Raw genomic sequence first — 25,049 nt, 5'->3', positions numbered from 1 at the left:
CCTCTGCTCCCTCGTTGTTATTTCATTTCCTTCTTCAACCACTTTTATGTGACTGAGGAAAATAATCATCGTAATAACAATGCTGAATATTTCTAGCCAAGGGCATCATCCACTGGTTGTTTGTACCCGAGCTGCCCTGGTATATAATAGTTGTTCTAATGAGAAAAAGAAAAGTAGCCAGATAAGAATAGTCTTGTTGCAGCCTTGTCCTTGGTGACAAACTCTACAAATGTGTTTTTTAATCCTGTGAATTCACTCAAGGCCAGAGAACTTGCCAGACTTTCACAGTAAGAAAAACTGATCAAATGTAGGACTTAAATGATGGAACCATGAACCAAAAATGAAAATGGAACGGGCTGTACTTTTTTCCCCCTACAAATTTGTGCTCCCTGCCCTCCCCTCCTCTCACTCCACTGCTGTGACACATCTTCTCCCAAGAGGACAGACAGACCGCCAACAGATCATGGATTTTATACTCGCCACACCGTGCAGGCAGAAATTGGTACATTTCAAACCACTGCTGGTCACAAACCTGTCTGTCCTTCTTCTGCAACAGTTGCAGGAAAAAGTCCGACAACAGAAGCAAAAATAATAAAGCGATAACAATGGAAAGTGACAGTCAGACATAAATAGAGCATTAGCCTAGAGCCAAAGTGTTTGGAGAAAAAGACTATTTGGGGGTCATATAGAGAGACAGCAGGGAGAAGAGAGAAATAAAGGTTAGCTGTGGATTAGCCCCAACGGCCCCAGGAGTCAATCAGTCTGCTTGCTCCTCTCATCTTTGGCAGGCGGGAGAATAACAGGGCTGTCTAATTGCAAGCCAGGGCCCGGTGGAGGTGTCGGGAGTAGTGGTGGACGATGGAGAAGGAGCAGGAGGGTAAAGCCTAAAGGAGGTGCAGAAGGTGGCACCAGCAAAAATTCCTCAAAATACATCTTTGCTGAATCCATCCCTCCAAAGCATTTTTTCTGGAACACTGTAGTGTTGGTTTAAATATAACACTATTGCAAATGTAAATGCTCTATGTGCTCACAAATGCATTAGAAATGATTTACACTTTCACCATGAGCATGCTGGCTGGATTAATTGATGGAATAATTTCATATCTGTATTGTTTTGTATCTTGTATTTTCTGTGTGCGAGCCACTACACATTATGTCTATGACTATTTGTAAAACATTTTATTGTGTAGAAAAATGAGTGCAGATAAGTACATGAACACATCTACGACCCAGTAAATTATACAACGTAAGACAAAACAAAAGCAAACTGAGGAGAATAACAGAGGTTTTGACTGAAGAGAAATGGAGGTTTAACAGTGTGTGTGTGTGCGTGTGTGTGTGCGTGTGTGCGTGTGCGTGTGTGTGTGTGCGTGTGTGTGTGTGTGTGTGTGTGTGCGTGTGTGTGTGCGTGTGTGCGAGCGTGCGTAAAAAAAAAGGGGCCCAAAGCATTGGAGGAAAAACGACAAAAAAGAACAAAATAATTTTTTCTATTAATAAAATTGAAATGGTTTTCCTGCTGTTTTAATATTTTTTCATGGTCTGAAAGCACAATATTTTGTTTGTTGTTTCCAGTTTATTATAAGTAAGCTTCCAGCAGTCCCAAAACCTTTCCTATAATGCTTCATCATAATTTTCCAACGTTTATGGTTTGAAATATAATGAACATTACTTTATCAATATCATGATAGCTTGTATCCCACAGAAAGGAACCACCAGGCTGTGCAGTCCCCCCATTGTGTGAGTAGTGCATAGTACTGTACACACACAGATTGTATTTGGTGTTACTCCTCACAAGCTAATTTCCACTTAAAGCCTACCGGTGGTTGCAGGATGGAGGTGCTGCTCTTGAAATACTGCCGGAGCAGCAGAAGCATTTCCAGATGGGGTTTTACAGAAATTGTTTGCAAATGATTAGTGCAGTAGTGTCATAACAGAGCAAATCATTTTAATTGTCTGCCATATTGCAATGCGTGCCTTGGATATGTACATGACGCATTTACTGTGGTCGAGTTAGTCATGTGCGAGTGTAGCGCCGCTACAGGAGTCGTCTGCCTGAACTGGCCCTGAGGGCTCTGCTCCTTTTATTATTGAAGAGGGACTCTGATGAAGACAATTAAACCTAATCTCACTCGTTAATGAGTGTAATTCCTGCTCTGAAACCGATTTATCAGAATAAATCCCTACTTGTGGAAAGTTAATTTTAGCTTTGGATCGTTACATTTTTCATTGAAAAATAATACGCCACTTACTATCTGATGTTTTACAGAAAACACTCTTCACTTTATTAAAGAAGCTACTTGCCGTTACATTTTAAACCATTCTTATTGCATCCCTGCCGTCTACACTGCAAAAATGTAAATCTAAGTAAGATGAAACATCTTAAATCAAGGCATTATACACTTGTTTTTTGATTGACAAGATATTTCTTCTTATCGGGCAGTTTTTATTTTAGAGCATTTCACTTGTTTCAAGAAGTCTTGGTCAAATTTTCCTGTTCTGTTGGCAGACAATTTGTCTTATTTCAAGTAATATTTCCCTCATTTTATTACTTTCTTTTCTTGTTTTTGGAAGCTGAATTTTTGCAGTGTAACTAAACCCTGAATGAAGAAGGGCAAACAGGGAGGGCTGCAGAACCAAAGAGTGCAGGGATTTACACCGACATGTATGTTATTTTAACCTGTTACTAAGATACATGTCAGCGCCTCAAATATGACTTGATTACTTTATGTTTGAAAAAACATACTCACTTGCTGGCACACTGGGATTAAGATGTACAAAACAGTATACTGCCCAGGGTCGATTACAGCTGACGGGAGATGGACAATAATAAAGACAGGGAGAGAAGGCTTATGCAGAAAACAGTTGTCTTTTTTGTGACATACTCTGTGGAGGTGATATAGATTTTTAGCCATGCTAGCAGAGTTTCTGCAGGGAGGTCAAAGTCATTGTGTCTCTCAACAGTTATTGCCATGGACATTTGTGCAAAGATCTTTTATTCCAAGACGATGAAGCCTTCTGACTTTGGTGGTTCCCAGACTTCTCTCGTTCTGCCTTGAGGTTAAAAGTTTAGTTTTTTTTTAATGAAATGTTTCTTAAACTTTTCTACAGATTGCCACCAGCCTCTGTTCAGACATGCATGTCATTGACTTAAAGTCTCCTGTAACTAAAATAGACAACGCACATATATACATCTGCGAGCATGTCCATACAACAACTCCATGAGAAGGCTTAATGATAACAGGCTCATAGAATTGTGCATTACTCCACTGCCCAACGAGGCCGTTGAGACTCACAATTTGCATTTGGAACGTAGCAGTTGCCAAAGCAGCAAAATAAGAAATAAGTGAGTAAGTCACTCAGAGTGCAATTGTTATCTGAGTTACTAGAGGAAGAGAGTCAAGCCTTAAATAACACACAAACACAACATGACATGATTATATATATATAAATATATAGATATATAGATATATACACACACACATACACACACACACACACACACACACACACACACTTCTGAAGAGGCAGAGAGAGCGAAGACCTTTGTCCTCATTTCCACGGTTTTGTCTGAAACCTGTTACCTGGACAGGATATCTAACTCTGTTTGATATCCTAATGCAGCGATTCATTTATTTTTTTTACTCTGAATAAGTCCAATAAGACAATGAGGATAGTTTTCATACACATTTTCATCACCCTGAAAATGACCACATTCTTTTGGCATCACAGCAAATGCCCCTATGTCCTTTTTCTTTAATATTAGCAACTTTTATGTAAGTTTTAGTGCCTAACGCGCAGAGTTGGGTAGACACGTAGCGGCAAAGATCCATAAATTGCAGCAGTTTAATCAGAACTTTAGTGACAAGACGGTGTGAAGTAGAGGCCAGCAGATAAGCTCGACTGATGCCACGGCAGGCTGATGATGACACGGGCATGATGCAATGGAGATAAGGAGGAGCAGGAAAAGAGAGAATTAGAGTGATTAGGTGTTGGGGATGTTCATTTATGACAAACAGCTTCATTTAAAGCTAGCCAAGCACAGTAAAGGCCTCTTCCACCACAAATGGGTTGAAATGTTCATCTTTTTTCACTGTCAGGGGATCCGAGCCCCATCCTCGCTCTCTTGGTGTTGAGTGATAATAGATTATCTAGGCTCTCGACTGAAGAGCTACTGTCTTTGATTTTCGTCTGCTCCTGCTAAAGTAATTCCTCTCTGCTCTTGATCGACCGCTGATATTGTCACAGCCGTACTTATCTACAATAAGGGCTGTTTGCTGCTTCGTTTCATTCCTTGACTCCATCCAGAAAATCAACGGAGTCATTTCACGATTATTATACAGTTGAAATGCCAAACTGATTTCTGGCTACCTCTCCCAATCACAGTCTGCTGATAGCTTTACAGCTGAGAATGAAATTAAAGTTTTGAATTTAGCAAACAAACAGATCGTGATGATTATTTGATAAACACAACCGTTTTAGATGGGACTCCCTGCAGACTGCTCTGAAGCAAAACATGTTTTAGCTGCAGGTGTATATGAGACAGTCCGCCTCTGCCATTCGTCATTAGTTCTTCTCTTATGATTGAAAATATTGTTTTGCTTTATCCAACCATGAAAACATCTGATGGAAGCATATTAATTTTTACTGCTACCGCTACTTCTTTTGTTCTAGCACAGTGAGGAATCAGCTTTGTTTTTGTTCTGTGGGTTTGTGGGAATGCAAGGAGGGTAAATAGGTCCTGGTGTGTGTCTGTGTGTGTGTGTGTGTGTGTGTGTGTGTGTGTGTGTGTGTGGTGGTGGGATGAAGTTGGATTGCTGCCATTGTCCTTGAGAGTCTGCACCTTCTCATGCCTTCGGGGTTTCCAATACACTTGACTGACATACAGTACATTGATACATTCGCACAAATAGTAAATGTTAAGCACTTGGACACTTGCCTCCATCGGCCTGCCAGAGGTATTTAGCAGCCTGGGCAACTGTGTGTTGCTTCTGTTTCAGAGGTTTTGCATGAATAAAAAGCCCCAGCATGCAGATTAGAAATGTTCCAACTGAATTATTTGCAGGTGTATTTGACATTGCTGTTGTGTCGCCCGGGTTATGTTTTTCAATGTAAGCAGTTCCTGCACAGGGACTCGCAGCATGTGATAGGTATATTGCAGTACATGTTGCGTACTGTATATTACTCCTAATATATAACAACCTTACACCAGTGTGTCGGTCTCCATTCTAAGTCGATATAAAAGAGCAAACTGTCAAGCGTGTTGGAAATTCTCTTTGGTTTATTTGTCTCTAAATTTAATACAGCAGCATTCATTCTGGAAGAAATTGCTCACGATTCCTTTAAACCCTCCACCGAACAGCGATTGGCCAATCAATGCTTCCCGATGGTAATCAAACACGGTTGGCTCGTCCAGCTTTGGTTTTCTCCACGTGTTGAGGTGGTGTGCGTGGTGTTGTAGTAAGAAAGAGGAGGGTTACCTGGTCTATTGTAAGTGGACATCATTTGCATGTCCAGCTGACCGGCTTACTGGCTACTCGGGGTGTGAGTCATTCATTATCTCACCATTCGCTTCAATTTAGATTCTTGAGATCACAATTCAACCCTAAATCGATCATAATCATAAAACAATTGCTGATTCAAAATGTAAGCTTCGTTCAGCATGTAGGAGGTCCAGTTGAGTCCCGTTAAAAAAATAGATATTAGTGTTTTTGATCTGGTATTTGGCATTAACAAACCTTAATATGTACAATATTGGGTTTAGATATTGGGGAAAATGTAGTTTCATTAAACTTTCATTTATAATTGATTTCATTATTTATGCAACTGCCATGTACCGGATGGTAGTGCAGCATCTCGTAAGACAAGCAACTGCCAATTGATAAACTTATTCAATCAATTGATGAAGTTTAAACTCATTCAACTCGTTCATATTTCAGGTGACATAGTCTACAGTTTGTCAGAAGTTATTGTCTGAAATTATACCCATTGTTTCAAAATATGTCCTTTTCAGCGTTAAATCTGCCACTGTTGTCAACTGAAACTGCATTCACTGAGTGATGGATCATTTTATTCATACATGGCTTAAATTATGATCCATCTCTTACTAAAACTGTCGATAATTAAACTGGAAAAGATTTACCAAGAAGGCTACTCATGTCATATTTCAATTTGAAAACCCCCCCAGGGATTTTCCCGCATTAGTTTGTGTTTTGTTTTTTATGTCTAGTAAAAGTTACTAACTTTCAACTAGTCAGCAGTTCATGGCAGAAGTATTTCCTGCTCTGTGTGTTTTCCAACATCACTGTGTAAACCCAGACTGGGTTTAATTTTGGCATCTCTTGAAATTTATGTCACATATATCTTGTTTGTTCCCTGCTTTCTGCTGAACATTTTCTGCAAATATATATATATATATATATATATATATATATATATATATATATATATATATATATATATATATATATATATATAATTTTAGGATGAGGGGACCGATTTTCCAATTACAGATCTTGTCTCTAGGTGTTAATTGCTGACTGACCTCTGGGGCTGTTGTGGATGGCGTGTGGATTTTTTTAAATAACCTCTAATCGCGGTGAAGCCTCTCCGTGAAGAGCCATAATAGAGATGAACCAAGCTGCGTTTTAACCCGCATCCTTCAATAAGGTGTAATCTCATACAAGCACATCAGCAGGATGGGCGCCAATTCAAAATGTTCTCTTGCAAAACACGAGCCACTGTGATTCATGATCTCCCCGCATTCAAATTATAGACGGTTTGGTTTTGTTTGGCTTGAATTAGGTCAGCGGAGTAGAAACGATCAGGATGGATGTCATTTGGTTTGTTGGCATTATGTTGGTTTTAAGCATCAGGTCTTGCTTCAACATTTTTTAGTCATGAATGAAAAATATTTAAAGGAGAATTAGCCTTAAAATAATCACGAGCACACCATGTTTTACTGCAGCCACACAATGCGTTATTGCTCTTTTCACACCTGCACAGATGCTGCACACATTGAGGAGCATCCGGCAGTGCACTACATTGCTTCAATCAACACCTTTGTCTTTTCTCTTCCCTAATATGTGTTTATTTTGTATGTTTCCAGGCAGCCCTCCAGCCACAGGTACTGGCTCATTGGTCATTCACCTGGAAGACTACAATGACAATGCCCCCTTTGTGGTACCGTCTGTAGCGCAGGTGTGTGAAGATGCCCAAGACCGGAACGTGGTCATCGTTGGGGGGCGGGACATGGACCTCCCGCCCAATGCTGCACCCTTTAAGATAGAACTGGGGAAACAGCTCGGCCTCGATAAAACATGGAAGGTTACCAGGGTCAACTGTGAGTATTCTCTTTCGAAAGTTTAGAGTGTAACGACAGAAAATGTGTCACCTATTGATAAGCTGCAATCAATGAATCTTTCATACGGTTGTTCTCCCACGACAACCTTGACAGAGCACAGCACCAAACTTGTTGTATCCGTACATATAAGTCACTTTGTCTTTCCTGTTATTTAACCGTCAGTATTTTATGAGCTTTTAGTCCATTCTTCCAACAAAAAGCACCCTGGGGAATGTAGGGATACAAACAAACGAAGAATAATAAAGTATGAGAAGGATGGGGGGAGAGTCACAACATTTTTTACTGCAAGAATAATCCAGGGTCAATTCACCTGAGTGCAATTCTATAACCATCCATGCTGACGACAGAGCAGATAAGCCTAAACCAGTACGGCTCACTTGATAAGGATGAGGAGTAAAATAATAGAAGGATGAAGTGGAGTATAGACAGATCACCAAGACATTGATTCAGGGTTGCATGACCGGCAGTGCTGTCTGTGTTTGTTTGAGTGACAGAGCAGAGCTAAAACCTGCCCAGAGGTATTCGCTGTGACTGACAGCGGGAGAGGGAGGTACAGACACTCCTCAATCACCACCGCTGGAAGAGACAGATAGGGCCAGCAGAGAAAGAGCCCGCTCCCACTGAAATGGACTGCCACTGTGCTTGTCTCGTCTCTGCTGGGCGCGTGTGTGTGTGTGTGTGTCTGTGTGTGTGTAGAAACCACAGGAGGGAGATCTAGTGGTTATACCTCCACTATCAAAATTAACTATTAAAAGCATTTAAAATGCAACCACTTCTTACTATAATTGTTTATAAGTTAGTTTTTGAACACTGATGCATTTGATTTATTATGATTTATTTATCTTAACACAATAGGCCATTGCAATTTAGACAATCTGAAGGTTGAGTCCACTATTTCATAAATAGGAAAGTACCACCAGCAGCCTACTCAGCATAAAGACCGGGACACATTGGGAAACAGATAGCCTGGCTTTGTCCCGAGGTAACAAAATCTCTAAACACTTGCTAATTATAATTATATTTTGTTTGTTAAATACAAACTCTGAAGCTGGCCTAAAGGTGGAACAACAACTTAGTAAGACACTTACCATTAGTTATCTCATTCATTTGTCACCCATCTGCGTGTGTGCTCACATTGAAGGTGTGTGTCGGGTGTGCGTAACGTGATGAATGCCACAACAGATTAGCACAATTGCACAATCACAAGATGAATACAATATGATTGTTCAAACTAAAATACCTGTGGAGGAATCTGTCCGAGGGAAATCTTGTCACACGCTGATCAAGGTTTGTCGCAACTTCAGCAAAATTCTGCATCTCATGTCACACATATCAAAATACAATGATAAGCCAGAGAAGCGGTGTTGATTTGTTTAGAGGAGGGCCTCTGCATTCATGAAATGTTAACCGCTGCCGTTTTACATTGTTTTAAGCTCACAGTTGGACAATGTAAAGTAAACACACCACTAAAAGCCAATTTGTTGGAGTTAACAGCCATTGCAGACAAGTGAAATGTGCATCTTTGCATATAGTGGCACAAATCAGCATAAAGTGAGATGGCTCCAAAATGTAATTTAGTGTCTCTGGGAGAATTTTAAAGTGTGATGCAACAAAATGTAACAATCTGAGTGGTGCCACTTTGTGTCGCTTCAGTTTTCATGAACGGCTTGATAGACACTTTCTTTAAGCGTATCAGTGTTGTGTTAAGACACACATATTCAGTCCCGCCTTGCCAAATGGGCGGCTGTTGAATGCAGAACGGATGGACAACTCGTGCAGGATGGAGCATTACTGTGCTTTCAATACATCTCCCTCTTCTTCTCCGTCCCACAGCCACACACTCCCAAATCATGCTTTTGCACACTCTGAAGAAAGCCAACTACCAGCTCCCGTTGATCATCACGGACTCAGGGGTGCCCCCTTTGTCCAACAACACAGAGGTCAAAGTTCAAGTGTGCGTCTGCAAGAAGAACAAGATGCACTGCAGCTCTGGCCACTCCCACCACGCCAGCCTTCTTGTGCTGCTCGCGACACTCCTGCTCGCCTTTCTCTGTAAGTACCATCAGAGCCACAACACAGAATAAATGAGAAGTTGAAGCGCTGTTATATTTTCTGGCATCCTTGTTTAAACACAGATTAATACTGAAGCAATGTGGCATTTGGCTTCCAGTTTATCATTTGGCAAGAAATCCATACAGACACGATGTCAAATGGTACTGACTTAGGATAAGTGTATTTAAAAGGGAAGTAATTCATTGTGCTCATTGAGTAAAAGTCATACAAGTGTTTTTGTGCTTGTGTTTGTGCACACGCTCTGCTGAACTATTTTAATCCCTTTCATTCGCACAAGTGTGCTTTTGTTTGCATCTATTTTACAAAAGTATGTCTGTTTTGTTTTTTTGACGCCATGCCTGAAGCGCTCCACGGGAAGACAGGCTTGAATTCCCTCTGAATATCTCATTTAGGCCATTAGCGGTAGCATGAATAATTCCGCCCCCTTTATTCACATCTCGAACGTGATGAAGGACGCCCAACAGCTAGTTTTAGTGAGAAAAACATCTTTTGCAACTTTAAGGCCCCCAGATCCTGTTCTCCCATTTGAGCTTGTTCTATGTAGTTTGTCGTCGCCGTATGTGGGGGGGCGGGGTGCAGCGGGAGGGATGGTGAGAGGGGGAAGAGAAGAAGAAGAAGAGACCATGGAATAAGTGATGGGAAACAATGCATTTTTAAAAAATGCATTCTTGCCAAAACAATAGTCGTATTTACATCCTCTTTTTCTCCGACTGGTTTGTCTTGAAGATGATCACATTGTCCACAGTCATGTTTCCTTCTTCTTTCCAGCACTCTTTTTTTTTCTATTCATCTTAACATCTTTCTCCCTTTAACTGTTGATCATTCCTGCTTGCTGCTCTGTTTCCTGTCTCCAACCTCTCGGCCCTCTCTGACACCGTTTCACCTCCCTTGTTCACCACTTCCCCTGCTCTTTTGCTTTCTTTCTATTCAGCAATCAGCACTCTCCCCCATAATCTGGGCTTACAGGCAGAATCTCTGCACCTTATTTTCTCATTTTCTCTCGACATCATCCAAGCATCACCTCATCAAGCATGACCCACGGATCTTCCCTCTTGCTATGGATCATTCTGTCTATTGATGCATACATTTTCTCCAAATGCTCGCTCATAGCAGATGACTGCGCCGTGTACGGGGGCAGGCGTAGTTTGAAGAACTCAAATTGTTCTCTCGTGATGCAGTCAGAGACTAAGTTGCCTGCAACTTCTGTTGAAAAGTCCATGATTCAGAGGACGCAAAGTGTAAAATTAAAGTGACAACGTGTGGCAGGCAACAGCGAAAGCACGCCACGCTCCAGCGTTGATATACCATTAGTCACGGTTTCAATGCAACACACTAATCATGAGCGTAAGCTGATGCTGTGTCAGCATCCACGGGCGAGCAGCCACCTCTAAGAAAGTTCCATGGCAGCAATCCTGAGAGTAGGCCAGCTGGAACAGTCAGTTAGCTTTTCACGCTCTCCTTTTCAGAAATATTTTGTTATCTGCCGTTGCCATGGCAGCAGCCGCAGTGTCTGAAACTAGAAAGCATGATAATTGGTCGACATGCCAAGACGGCATTAAGAAAGTCTTCTCCGCAGATGTCCTTTGACTCTAAACGACAGTAGCATTCATTACCCCACTGTAAATAGTGCAGTGATAGACAGTGGCATTCATTAGCCAAATAGCTGCCCCAGATGACAGATTCCTGAGCTGCCTGGCTCTGTGGCCGTGTACACGTCCATTCATTTGGATGGAAGCATGTTTGTGTTGTCAGAGCAGACGTAACAGTGAGGCGTTGTTACCCTGGAGCTGGAGGCGGGTGCACCGAGAGAGAGGAAACAAGGATGGCGTGCGTGCATGCTTGTCTCCGTTGGGAAACTCAGATAGTGTTACAGCTGGGAAACAACGGTTCCACCTGTACAGACGCAGAATACGCGTCTCACAATCCCTCCCCACACACACACACACACACACACACACGCACGCACGCACCAGAGGGATGACTCCTGCTCGAGCTCATCACAGAGACCTGTGCTGGGGGACAGATAGAGGGGACTGATCATTGCAGTGTATAGTCAGATAGTCTGACAGAGAGGCAGAGAGGATCCTGTTTCAATTCCCTTATCTCCAAGCCGAACTTTGACCCTGCAAGAGAGAGATGAGAGGAAGAAAAATGGAACGAGCCAGAGGCAAAGGATGGTGAAAGGAGACGAGAATAAAGGTGTGGAGATTAAACTCTTCTGTTTCGTTCTGCTTTTGCCCACCAGGCTACAGGCCTATGCACGGCCACGCAGCAGTACAGTGTTCCTCTCTCTAACCCTTTCCCTCATTCTATTCAAGCTCTCTTTTTTCTCTTAGCGCCCAACCACGTGTACGAAACATTTAATTTGTGGACAAAAACAATAGCATCAAGAGAATGAAAGCCTATGTAATAACTCTTTTCATCAATATATTGTGGAAACATTTCAACATATCTCCAGAATGTTCACAGTCCGAGAATTCAATTTACGTCTGGCAACACATTTTTCTTGGTGATGATGTTTCGGACATCATCACCAAGAAATCTCTCTGTTTAGGAAAAGGACTGTAAATGCTGGAAAAGTCAACACTGACTTGAAGCATGAGACGAGAAACATCGACCTTTTCAATGTTTGACAGGATCCAGGGTGTGTGTGTGTGTGCGTGTGTGTGTGTGTGTGTGTGTGTGATCAGTACGACTCAGCCGTGCAGATCCACGAACATGCGCTCTTGTGACTCCTAACACACAGGCTTGCGTGTGCAGGTGTGCATTGTTGCCACGTTAATGAATGTCCAGATCTCTATTCCAACGCAGCATTTATTACATGTTTTATTATTATAGCGTCTACGCACTACTACTCACAAATAGCTCATGACAAAAGGAATATTAATCCCACATTGATTGTTATGCATCAACACTGAATGCAACATTATTCAATTGGCAAACATTTTTGATTAAATTCAGCAAATATCTCCAGTCCTCCATTTAAAGAAAGTGATTCATTGGATTAAATGATTTAGTTCTTGTTTTTTAATCAACTTTCTTTCGTGAGTATAACACACCGTTGCCAGAAGGAGAGCAAACCGTCTTGTGACCACAGTGAAAATTATGTTTTTAAAAGGTTAAACGCCAACAAATATGGATTAAAGCGGAATATTTCAATACAATCATGCTGTGAATTTTAGAAATTATTCCATCATATATTTTCCAATAAAAGTTGACTTTTGGACTTTTCAACCCTCTGGAATGATTGGAAATGTCCGCAGCCATCGTGGGAATCTAATACTACAGCTCTGAACTATTCATGACTGAGCATGTAGAAACAGACGTTATCGTCACTCCTCTGCTCATATAACAGTCTGCATCTGTCGATTGTTCAATAAGCCCACCTATGAAACCGGAGAACAGAGGATAATTATGATCGCTGTGCTCTGCTTCAGATGTATTTAGAGGACGCACTGATCAGAGGAGCCTGACCATTATCTGCAACAGTAGAGATTTTAAAAAAAAGGCTGCGCAATTCAAAAGTTGATTCCAAGTTTGAACGTCAACATTACCAACGATGCTTCACCTCAATCATTGAAGTCCGTCTCTTCATAAACGATCATCGCAAAGTACAATAAAAGGTTTTGCCACTGGGGAAGATATTGCAGCACTTGATGAATTAGATTATAAAATGGATTAAAACATTTCTGCAGAAGCTGTGGTTAAGTTTAAGTTCCCAAAATTGTTTTATGAAGGTTCACAAGTCAATTGTAACTAATGCATGCACACACATATGTCTGTGTGGCTAATTAGAACTAATTAGATCATAACAGCCCTACGTACGAGCGCCTCGTCTGCTGCGTCCTTTCCCATTACCCTGTGTGTGTGTGTGTGTGTGCAGACATGCGTGCGTGTCTGCGTGTTTGTTTTCACGGTGTATAATGTATTTCTGTCTATCCAAGTGTTGATGTGATCATGAGGGAGGCTCAGGAGCAGAGAGAAGAGAAAACGCTATCTTGACAAAACATTTTATTCCATATTCGACGTGAACATTCACATTTCCCTGAAAACAACTGACATCAAAAACAAGAGAGAGACACACAAATTAGTCCGAGAGCCTCGCTGAAATGACACTTGAATCAAGACTATTGATTAAACAAATTGATTTTTGTTGAAGAGAAAGATCATCTCAGCCCCACTGACAGATTTTCTCTGTGTGTGTGTATTGGAAGCCAAAGGAATTTAAGTGATGTATAAGTTGTGAAGTGTACTATTGCTGTCACTGACCTCAGCTTAGCATTTGTACCCCCAACTCCTTCAGCAGTCGTTCAGCTCAGCATCTTCCAACCAAAAGTAGAGCTTTGTCCTCACTGGCTTTCTGTCCGACCTCTCATCCCTATAACACTCCACCGGGTTGCTTTTCAGTCCCTTAAATAATGTATGTAGCCCTGCAGGACAGAGAGGGAGAGTGCCAACATATACTGCGTCTTCTGATGCCTACGAGACCTTTGTTTGCTGTTGCAGGATTGGTAGTTAAATCCTGGGGCTTTGAGGGGCCTATACTTTCACTCCACTCCACTGAAAGCTTTTCTTTTGTGATCAGTGTGCCGTGAACTCTCATACACATCCGCCACATACACAGATTACCATGAAGTAGGGAACAATTCCAGTTTCATCCGACAGTTCTGCAGAGAGAAATGTGTGCAGGTATATAAAGACACACATACACGCTCCGATTCGGGGTGTTACATGGCCACGTGAAAGCACTCATTGTTTACCTAAGATAAGACTTTTAGACAAACTAAGTGCCGTCAAGACGTGCTGGCGTAGTGTACACAAAAAGGAAGGCTACTCATGAGAATTATTCCATATTTTAAAAGTAATTACAAGAAGAAATGCTCAGATTTCCGTCTGTACGACAGCTCACAGGTAGAAAACCAACACAGATGGCAACACTGCCCCCTATCAGTGCACATGTGAACAGCTGTGCGCCGTACAGCACATGCACTATCTGCCTGCAGCAGCCACACTGTTGCTCAGAATGATATTCTCTGAGTTGATGATGTGTGGCTGGAGGCAATAACTGTCCAGGTTGGACAGTATGTAAATCATTTCTATTTTACGCATATAGGTGTGAACATGGCTGTGCTATGGAGATTAATATGTTGCTGCCCATAGTGCCTGTGTGTGAGCGAGGCTTATAAGAGAGGCGAAATAAGATGATAAAATGAAAATGTCTGAGGGAGCCGATGCTGATGCTCTTACCCACATTTCTACGTCTTCTTTCACATGCAGTACATACACAGGCACAGACATGCACACCCATTTCATCCACAGCATGTGCTCAATTTCTGAAGGTCTACAAGCTCAAACTGCTTTCTGAAATCTTCCGTGCAGGATTACGGGCTGGAGCTGCAGATTTGTCTGTAGTTGTAATGCACTGCAGAGGACTGCTTCTCTCTGGGCTTCGCTGTAATTTCGGCAAGAGTAGTAATGCAATTCCTAGAGTAAAGGAGAGAGTGAGAGGGCGGGGTAAAAACAAAGCTTTTACCATTAAACACAACAAACGGCTCCCAGCACAGATGCCACTAATTTACCTCCATCTTCTCAGGGGTTTTAGTCCACACTATTCCTCTTCTGGGCTCCCTCGGCTCGCTCTGACAGACACTTTTCCTCTTCCTTCCCCAGCTCTACACTAATCCCCTCCCAGCAATAGAGACAGGATGTTTAGGGGCTTATTTACTCTTATAATAATATGGCTTTTTGACAGCTCCCTTTGCAGACTCTCGTCAGACTGTAGTGTTTGGCGGATGGGTTGTTTCTGCCTTTAGATCAAGCTGTCAAGGGTTATTGATCTTTGAACTGTGATATGAATTTAAAGAAGTGTATCATCTCTTAAGACATACGTCTATAAGCAACGAAGCTATCTCTCTACAATACTGAACGTTCATAAGCTGACTACCTTATTTTTCAACCTGGATTACCCCCAGGGGTCCATGACACAGTGTCATATATTTGCTATAAATGACAACATTGTGCTGTATAATTAAAAGGTGCCAGTCGGGGCCATTTCTGACAATGAAACAAGCATATTGTGACGATTACTCCCATACATGCTCGCTTTGGGCCAATAGAATATTTCTGAAGTATTCAAAGGTTTAAAACTTAAAGAATACAAATAGTATAAATGGCAGGAAGCATATGCTGGCTTGTATTATAGTGATATTTTTTTTAAAATATTGATCAAGTCTGTTTGTCATATGACACAAAAGCAAAAGGTAATAAAACCATTTAACTTCTGTCAGGCACTTTAAAAACAACCATTGTAGACAAAAAAACAAGTTGGGAGTTGTGCAAGTGATTAGATTACATTCATCTCCCTCTCTAATAAACCATTAAAAAAAATGATGTCCACATTTGTCACCTGGACGGACTTATAGTCGACATACAATTCAATGTATATGATCACTATTCAATCAGGAAGTAGAGCGTTTAATTCTGCGCGGGTGTATTAATTTCCTTTCACTGCCACCGATGCTGGCTGACCGGTCTGCTGATGTGTGGCGAGAAGTTAGCAAACAACGAAACATTCAAAGTTGAAAGAGTCTTCCAGAACAAACACACAGCATCTGATGAACAGTATCAAGCTGCAGATGAGCGATTCCTCAACTGCTGCAGCAAACTGAGCAAAGTAAATATACTTTCAGGAAGAGGATCATGTCTCCGTTTTAAAATGGAAACCTAACGTGTAGAGGACAGCTCTCAAACCTGCTACCTTTAGATTTACAGGGCAACCACACTACCACATAAGCCACATACACAGACATTAAAAAATCCCTTTAAAATTAAAGCACAGGGTTATTTTTTCCCACGCAAAGACCCGTGACTCACTGAAAACGGGTACGACACCCGGGGTTTGCGATGACGATGACAAATACGCGGCGCCAAACAGCTGTTTAAACAGCGATTAAAAATGCATTAACCGACAATGTATGTTTTGTATACCATTTTCTCCGGAGCTCATGTATATCTACTTTTCTTTTCTTTTCCTCCGCAGAGCTTAGAAATTCAAATATGCTTAAATTCAGCGGGAAAGCAAGAAAACAATAACACAAGCACACGAATATAAAAGGATTTGTAATAAACAACAAAACTAAAATACGCCTACAATCAACGTATTTGTAATACGTCAAACACCGACGTAATCAGGGAGAAAATGCGTTTCTGGTCGACGTCCATTTAAGTACCCGAATAGCTCTGCCAAATACGCCAACTTACAAAGCCACAGAATTGGTCTGACAGTTCAAACCGGGAGTTCACAAAAAATGTCCTGACTTTGTCACACAGTTCAAATAGTCGGTGAGCACCTTACCAGTAAAGCCACCGGACTTCAGTGTGCAGGAAAAGCTGCCGGTGGTCGCTTCCTGTCTCCGTGCATTATATGGCAAACAGGCGTTATTGCAGTGGACCACTTTTGATTAAATTTACTGTTCTCACTGCTTCATCCAAAAGCGCCTTTAATTCCGCAGGAGTCGTCATTGGGGGCATCCGCGGTGAAAACCGGACATGCCTTCATGAGGTGCCCATGCCACGAATTGAGCTTGCCCTCTCTCAAACAGGTGGAAGAATACTAAAGTTACGGTTGAAGAAACTACAAAGAGATCCAGAATCACACTGCGAGTATACAATTGCGGTACCTCAAGCTTCATGAAAGTCTTTGAATTGCTCTTTACGTGTATTCATTATTTGTTGAAGTGATGCTGAAAGGTACCATAAATTGTTTATATAAATTTGCACAAGACTGCACTGATGTTTTACTGATGTTATACATTATTTGTTGGTGCATCTGTTAGACAGTTATACAGGGACAGACAGGGACTTTTGTGAGCCCTGAATCTGAAGTTGGCAACAATAAGTCTATAAACATTCATAAGCTGTGGATAACAAGAAGGGGTTACATGAATGTAGAAGTTGAAGAAAGACCTTTCTCACTGCTGATATTTAGACGTCACAACGAATAACATTCATGGTGGTGTGCCTTTTACATATTGGAGTCGTATTTTACTGAAGTTTTACTGAGACACTTTAATAGAATGTGCTCATCATTGTTGTGCTGGGTCGTCATTTGCAAAGATATCCAAAGAGGAAAAGTTAAATCAAATGCTATTTGTTGTCAGCATCCAGTTCTGCTCATTTCAATAATACTGTGTCAACAAATGGCATAGTTATAATCCTGAAGATTATTACAGTTCTGGTTGGAGACATCAGACTGGTGCTAACGGTAAATGAAGTTCAGTGCTAGTCCCCGAATTCTGGGGGAAGAAAAAGCCCTTTGAGCAGCTACTTTGTCAGCGTGTCAGTTTACAGTGCAGCCATACTAACTCACTTTGTTTCTATGAAGAAGTTAATAGTTTACCTTTTTCCATCATGGCATGCCTAACCACAATCTAAGTGTCCTGCTGAAGGAACGCATGTGTGAAGGAATTTGAGTCCCGGACAGGAATGGTGGACAATTCTTAAAATACATGGTAAATGTCACGGCATTATGCAGTGCAGCAATATATTGAGTCAATCTGTGATCTAAATATTTTAATAATGTCACAGGCTGGTAATATACTGAAAATAATCTCTTAATATTTCTGATTTTTTTTTAATATTTTCAGTGTTGTAGTATATAAAACCTTTATTAAAAACATATCTGTTAATTTAACATCTGCTGATTTTAAAAGTGATTACAGTTTGCGCTTGTATACAAGAGGATGTATTAAGATATCTGTTATAAACTACTATAATTAATACAATCATTTATGTATAGCAAATTATTGATTTGAACTCAAACATTAATATGTAATACACTTAACAACATGTTCACAACATAAAATATTGTAAAATGATTGAAATATACTCCTAATAAATATTTACTGAAGATGATCATACATTATCCAATTTTAACTGAAGTCATCACCAATCATCTCCTCACTAACAAATTCCTGTTATTTTCTTTATTATTATTTTTTATATTTAACTCATTCATCATTCAATTCTGCGTCGGTAAGGCTCATTAACTTCCATTATAGTCAGTGTAACCCTGACGGATTTCTGTCTACTCCTATAATGTTTCTTCTTCATGCTGCAATGCCGGCGTTTTCGTCTAGCAGCCGTGACATACCTGAGCTAATCAACTGTCACCCTCCTTTCCTCTCAGCAATTAGAAAGGCTGGAAAATGGTTACTGTTCCCTCCAGTGTCCTATTTGATTCCTCCTCGCCTCCCGCAGCTTGTTAAATTTACATTTTACGCATTAAGCTTTGGCTTTTACCTAGAAAGACTTAGAATAAGTGGAGACAGTAGGATAAGTCAACATCAGTGAATCGCAGTGATACTCCATTAGGTCATCCATATACATGGCGAGAAATGTATTCCTTTCTGTCTTGTGCTGGGAAATGGAAATAAGCTCATTTTCTAGCACAGGTAGCTGTTGTAACAGAATAGTAAGCAGGGTCGTAACTTAAGGTTTTTTATCCTGTAAATATGAGACCTTTTCCCAGCTGTAGAATTAAGTGAAAACATTGTGTTGGGCTGAGATCAATGTCACATTGAAATGTTACATTCAAAAGTGTATATTTGTGTGTGCGTCCGAGAGTTTTTATTTTTACAAACAAACACACACATCCAGAAGAAATGTATCGTAGCAGGAATCATTATAAAATGTTCCCTCTGTGTCTCTATGGCAGCACAGCGTGGCAGTGCAACTAATTCTGCTCGCTGTAACATAGAGTGACTCATTCATAACTCAGCCAACCTCAGGTATAGTGATTATATTCTGTTCATCCCTCTCTTTCTCGCTTCGCCTTCTTCCTACCTATAATTCTCTCTTTCATCTGTTCCTGACCTATGAGTTCATAGCCTGTGTCTGCACGGGAGCTGAGGTGAATTGATTCGGCAATGTATTTTCATGTCAAGGCCATGACTTTTTAGCCAGAGGCGGAGAATTGGCTCTTTTATACCTTGCTCTTCATGTGAGCTGAAACAGGGCTGCCAGAGTCTCATTAGGTTTGCAAAAACCAATATCTGAGTCTTGAGTGCCTTGGAGTGTTTCTCGACTTTTATTTCCTTTTTTTAGGGAACACTTAGTCCTGAGCCATATAAAAAGGGGGCATTGGAGGAAAAACAATGGAGAACGAAAATTCAATCTGCTCCCCACCCTCCTGTTCCATACCGCCACCCGATTACGTATTCACCCCTCATTCAGGCACGCTTCGATCGCCTCAGAATTTTTTGAAGTGTACAGTCCAATTCATTTCGGCATGTCTGGGAAAATTATGGTTCACATTCCTCAAGGCCGCTCCCTAATCTCATCAAGAGAGGAAGAGAGATGTGGACGTAAAGAGAGAGGTAGAGACGAAGGAGGTTAAAGTCAAAAAACACATTTTGGCATGTCAACAGCCGGAGCGCACCATGGGTTTGTCTAACTGATACTGACTGCCAACTTATTCAACAAAGCACGCTAGACCAGTGAGAGCAACAGTTCAGCCCACTCATGCGCTCACAATAGAAATGCAAAAAGCATAATGCAACAGCAGACCCTTTAGAAACAAACACTAGCTATGACAAATTGCCACCTCCAAATTGGTTGTTTTACACCACATTTTGCAGCATGCATTTGCTAGATTAGCAGTGAAAGGCAAAGCTTGAAGGTAAGCCTGTTAAGTAAGGAAAAATGCTTATAGTACACCTGATCCGTTCCTCGCAGTAACCGTCTGTACTGAGGAGTTGTACTAGCAGCGACTTAAACACACACATAGTCATCAGTGTATGTATACTGCGGGAGGGAAGAGGTGTTAGGTTTCTCTTTCTTCGCGACATCATTTGCTGTGAAAAGCACATATTACATGTGTCTTGCAACTTTCATTTGGAAAAAGCTACTGGAATTTGTCGATATCTATGCATACTCACTGACAGGTGCTTACTAGTTTAATGTCGTGGTCTCTCATGTTTATCTTGGTAATCTTTGGATCTATTTCTGGATATTTCTAAAAAAAGCTTGTCATCCAGGTAAGGTAATGGTGTACTGGAGGATATGCACGGGTAATGTATGCTTCTTTTTCAGACAGCAGTCACTAATGCCAGCGCATATCGAGCTGCTCTATTTTTCAGTTTGACAATCTAACCAGCGACAACACATCAGTAAAGGTTGTAAGGGTTATGGCTCCTGGTAGTTGTTGTTGGTTTTTGTAATTTTTTCAGGTTGAGAGCTAACATGTGCTAACGTCAGATGTCACTTGTCGCCACGGTAAATATTCATGTATTCTGCAGTGTCAGTGAGGCAGAGCACTCGGGATAGGTGATGGAGTGACGCCAGGCGCTTGCGGTCAAAACACAGCCATGTATATGTTTTTTTTTCCCCACTAACTTGACATGTTTGTATTACCATTTTTGTAATTCGAGTTAGGCTTCATTTTTGTGTAGTGTAATTTATCAAAGGTGACGAATATTTCCCAGTGGTGAGGGGTGTTCAAAAGATGAAAACAAAGAATTTTCTTGCTACAATAATTGGACATTTCTATTGAAAAATACAGTTGTAGAAATATGTGTGCACCATGTTCGACAGAGGAGCAAAAAGTTGAATTACATGGATTTGCCTTTCAGAGTGCATTTGTGAAGTGTGTTGTAAATTTACTCACGTGGTCATATCCAGTACAAAAAGTGACCTTTTTCTAAACTTGCAGTGCACGCTTTGTTTGCAACTGGACCTGTGTATGTAACTGTTTACGCCATTTTTTATTTAGTTTGACTGCTTGAATTCCACTTTGTCTTGAATTTCAGTTGAAAGACATTTTAGAAGCCCAAAGTGCCAGATTCAATCCAGCCGTATCCGAGAAAAAAAAAGGAGACAGGAAAGGTAAAAAGAGGAGAGAGTGAGCGAAAAGGCGAGCAGGAGCGAGGAGGGATTCTGTCGAATGCCCAGCCATCTCCAAACATGTCAGAAATAGGGAGAAGACTTGGAGAAGATGGCTGGCAGAGAGGCAATCAATAAGCTCTCACATTTCATACTAAAGCGTGGGTGCGCGGGTGTGTGTGTGTGTGTGTGTGTGTGTGTGTGTGTGCGTATTGATGTGACTGCATGTGTGTTTGTTTGTATCAAATTTCTAACCAGCTCATTGAAGGCATTTCTACCAGACTGATGAGACAAACTGTCACATTACAAGGGAACATACCTTTTTTATTTTATTTTTTTCAGACTCTGTATCACAAGGGAAAACACAGCGTCAGTCCAAATTAACATATGTTCTGTGGTGCTTCGAAGCTCATAGTTTCTCGTAAAAGATTATGTTGTGTAAATTGAAACAGATTCAGGAGGAGAGGAGGGGGGGGGGGTCCAGGCCAGGCTAAGTTGTCGAACACATGGCCCTATTTTCTGGTTGGGATCTGTCCTCAGCAGAGTTACATATTCTACAAATGCACCTCAGTAGCCGATTCATCTCCAGTGTAGCCGCTCCAGAAAGTGTCTCCTGATGGTCTGACGAATCAAAAGCCCGGTGCACCCCTCCGTGCTTTAAGTTTGGAGAGAGTTGCATGTGTTCAGCCATATTGATTGAACTGTCCAAGACGTTGCGGAAGGTACACGCTGACACAGTTTCAGAGTGGACGTTCACATTACCGGCAATTACTTGGTTGCTACTACATTAGAGTGAACACTTATAACTTCTCTGCTCTGTCCTTACTGAATCTTTAATGATGCGATGCCATCATTTGTTCTGCATAATTGATCGCAATTGATCTGGTTCAGTGATGGCCTTTACTTTACAGTATCTCCTGTCTTTTCTCCTTTCTTTCCCACACGTTCCTCCCCTCCTCTTGGCTCCTTTCCTCTCAACCTCTCTTTCCTCTACTGTCTCCTCCTCCTCTTTCATCTCCTCTGCCTGCAGGCCTGTAGATTCTGCTGAAACCTCCCGTAGTCCTCTTTGCAACACTGAAAAGCAACGACTTATCTCCCCCACGCAACCCAGGCTTAGGAGAGGAGAGGAAGAAGACGAAAAAGATGATGAAGCGAGAAGAAGACTTCTCACAGCGAAGAATTCAAACAAGAAAATACACACAATCCCCACTGGCACAACTGCTGTATAACACCACTCAACGTTTCTTTTTTTAATTTAAATATCTCACTTATCCTCTCACCGCTTTCGTCTCCTTCTCCTCATCTTTACTTTCCTTGTTGCATGTGTCTTTCCCCACTTCGGTATTCTCTCATCTCCTCATGTTTCCCTGACTCTATTTGACGGTTTTTTTCTATCCTTCCTCTCGCCTGCACCCGTCCCTCGCCATCAATTACGCCACTTCTTTTCCACATTTTCATTGTATTTTATTTTGGCAGCGCACCATTGCATTGGCAGACAAACATTAGCAGTGTTCATGGCAACATGCCACATCCGTAGGAGATACTTGAAACAACATGTATATTGATATTGTAACAAAAGAAAAGCTATAAATCAATTTTGTATTGGCGCTCACCTCTGGTCTTTTCCCACAGTTCATCCCAAACTCGCTGCATCCCCAAGTTTCCTTTTTTTTCTCTCCTCTCTCCCTCTTTTCCCTCCCTTTGGACCTCTATTTTATTTTTCCCTTCTGCTCCGTCCCGACTTCCCTCACCCTCCCTCATGCATATACATAATCCCCCTATCTTTCTGCCTCTTCTCCCCCGTCTATCTATTGACCTCTGTGTCTCTCAGCGGGCCAGGGAACACTGCGAAGGCTGAGCTGCTGTCCTGGTCGGGGAAGAGCATTGACTTTTTGATGTGTTCCTTTCTTTTCTCGTCGCAGACTGTGTGTGTTTGATCTTGTTTCCCTCTTTAAGCGGAGCGAACAAAGCCTGTTTCTTTGTCTGCAGTGGTTGTGGTCTTTTAGGACAAGGTGGTAGCCATAAGCCTTCAAAGTCAGAAACTCTCTGGAGTCGTTTCTTCGATTTGCTTCTGTTTTTATTGCATTAGTTGTCATGGAGTGGAAAACAGTATATCTTTATAGTAACGGTGTAAACCCCAAAAAAAAGTACTATTATATAAATATTTTATTTTTTACCATTGTATAAATATACAGTATTGATTAACTTATGTACTTTGATTGCAAGTTATTTTGTCACCCACACAGTGAGTAAATAAAAAAGAGATCTTCTTTTTTCTGTGAATTTTAGGCACTATTTCTAATGCTATTGATGTGTTGACTATTTTATTGTAACATCTTTTCTTTGTTTTTTTTATCATTTGAAATCTGTGGTTAATTGCAGAATCAGGAGTCTTGTTTTGATGGCTGCCATGTGTTTAGGTTCGATTTTGTCTCCCGTTGATTCTCTCCTCTCCATCTGTCATTTCAAGTCACAAGAAGTGTGTCAGAAGAAATCGAAGGCTGTGGTTTTGGTGGATAGTTTCGCTTTTTTTTCTTGCTCTCATCAAAAGAACGTAGCTCGTGTGAGTTTTGTGCGGAGGACCACCTTAAAGAAAAAGATGACATTTTGAATGAGTTACGTCTGTCTTTTGCACTAATTTAATAAAGCCGTTACTGAAAATTCACACTGATGTATTGCAAATTGTGTGTTTAATGAATTACCATGTGATCTTAATGAAAGGAAACATTTGCACATGTTGTGTAAAATCACTTACATATTTAAATCCTGCACGGTACTCAATCTCGCTTTAAGGAATAGTTTGATATGCTAGGAAATACGCTTGCTGTGAGTTAGATGAGACAAATTGAAACAGTTGATCTTTTTACTATAAAGCTGCAGCCATGAGAAGGTTAACTTTGTTTAGCATAACAACTTTAAGCCAGGGGAAACAGCTGGACTGGTTCTGGTCAGAAGATTAAAAAACATCTGCCTACTTCTAAGGGTGCTTTCGACCAGTGAGCTGTTGTCAACGCCCAACAACATCAATGTTGTACACCACAGGCTGCTGCTATCCGCCTGGTATTATCGTACCATGCAGGTCATGATTTCAAATAGAGGACACAAATAGCAATACAACGCGCTTATCATAGTGCCGTTCAACACAATGCCCGCTCGGAACAGACGAAATGTGGATTATAGTGTTGCAGCTTCAGACCGCTCAAACAAACAACTCCACACTTGACACTGCGCTTCCTGGGGTGCTCAAAAACCTTGCATGCTGCATCACACACCGAAGTTGCAGCTGCTCAGAAACACCGGGCACATGAAGTCTGGTTCACGGGAAACAAACCCACCCAAGTCCAACGACTCGCAGTCAGCAACAAACATCAAACGTAGGCATCCACAATTTCAGTTGTAATGGCAGAGTGCCGCTGTTCCCGTACGCTGTTCCCGTACGCCGTTCCATCGTGCTCCTTCACTCCAGGGAAGCGACAAAGTGTTTAGTGAGTAGAATCAGCATCCAGCAGCAAAAGAGAACTGCAGCCAATGAGCTGCAGCCTGACAAGGAGCTCTCACACTGCTGCAAGATCTGTTGTTTGCTCGTTTATTCAAAGCTTATTAATATTGCGTGTCCAAATTGCAGCAAATTTGTCGTCGCGCTCCGTTGAGCCAACAGCAATACACCAACAAAGAGAGTATATGGGGTGAATCCTTTTTTTGGATTTGTGAAGGACATCCAGAGACCGAGATTCCT

The 25,049-nt window shown here is 41.3% G+C and overlaps 1 protein-coding gene across 1 annotated transcript in view; it reads left to right on the top strand.

The window, feature by feature from the left end:
* cdh13 (cadherin 13, H-cadherin (heart)) overlaps positions 1 to 23,978 on the top strand; it is a 314,444-nt gene extending 290,466 nt beyond the window's left edge. The window contains exons 13-15 of the mRNA XM_068603602.1: positions 7,106 to 7,339; positions 9,194 to 9,412; positions 22,344 to 23,978. Of these exons, the coding sequence (XP_068459703.1) occupies positions 7,106 to 7,339; positions 9,194 to 9,412; positions 22,344 to 22,351 (461 nt within the window). The 3' untranslated portion in view covers positions 22,352 to 23,978. The remainder of the gene's footprint in view (positions 1 to 7,105; positions 7,340 to 9,193; positions 9,413 to 22,343) is intronic.
* The last annotated feature ends 1,071 nt before the right edge of the window (positions 23,979 to 25,049 follow it).

Source organism: Clinocottus analis, unplaced genomic scaffold (genome assembly GCF_023055335.1).
Source record: "Clinocottus analis isolate CAN_PGR_092001 unplaced genomic scaffold, fCliAna1.0.p SCAF_6, whole genome shotgun sequence".
Classification (NCBI taxonomy): domain Eukaryota; kingdom Metazoa; phylum Chordata; class Actinopteri; order Perciformes; family Cottidae; genus Clinocottus; species Clinocottus analis.
The sequence above is the reverse complement of the archived record's forward strand: the minus strand, read 5'-3'. Positions and strand labels throughout refer to the sequence as shown.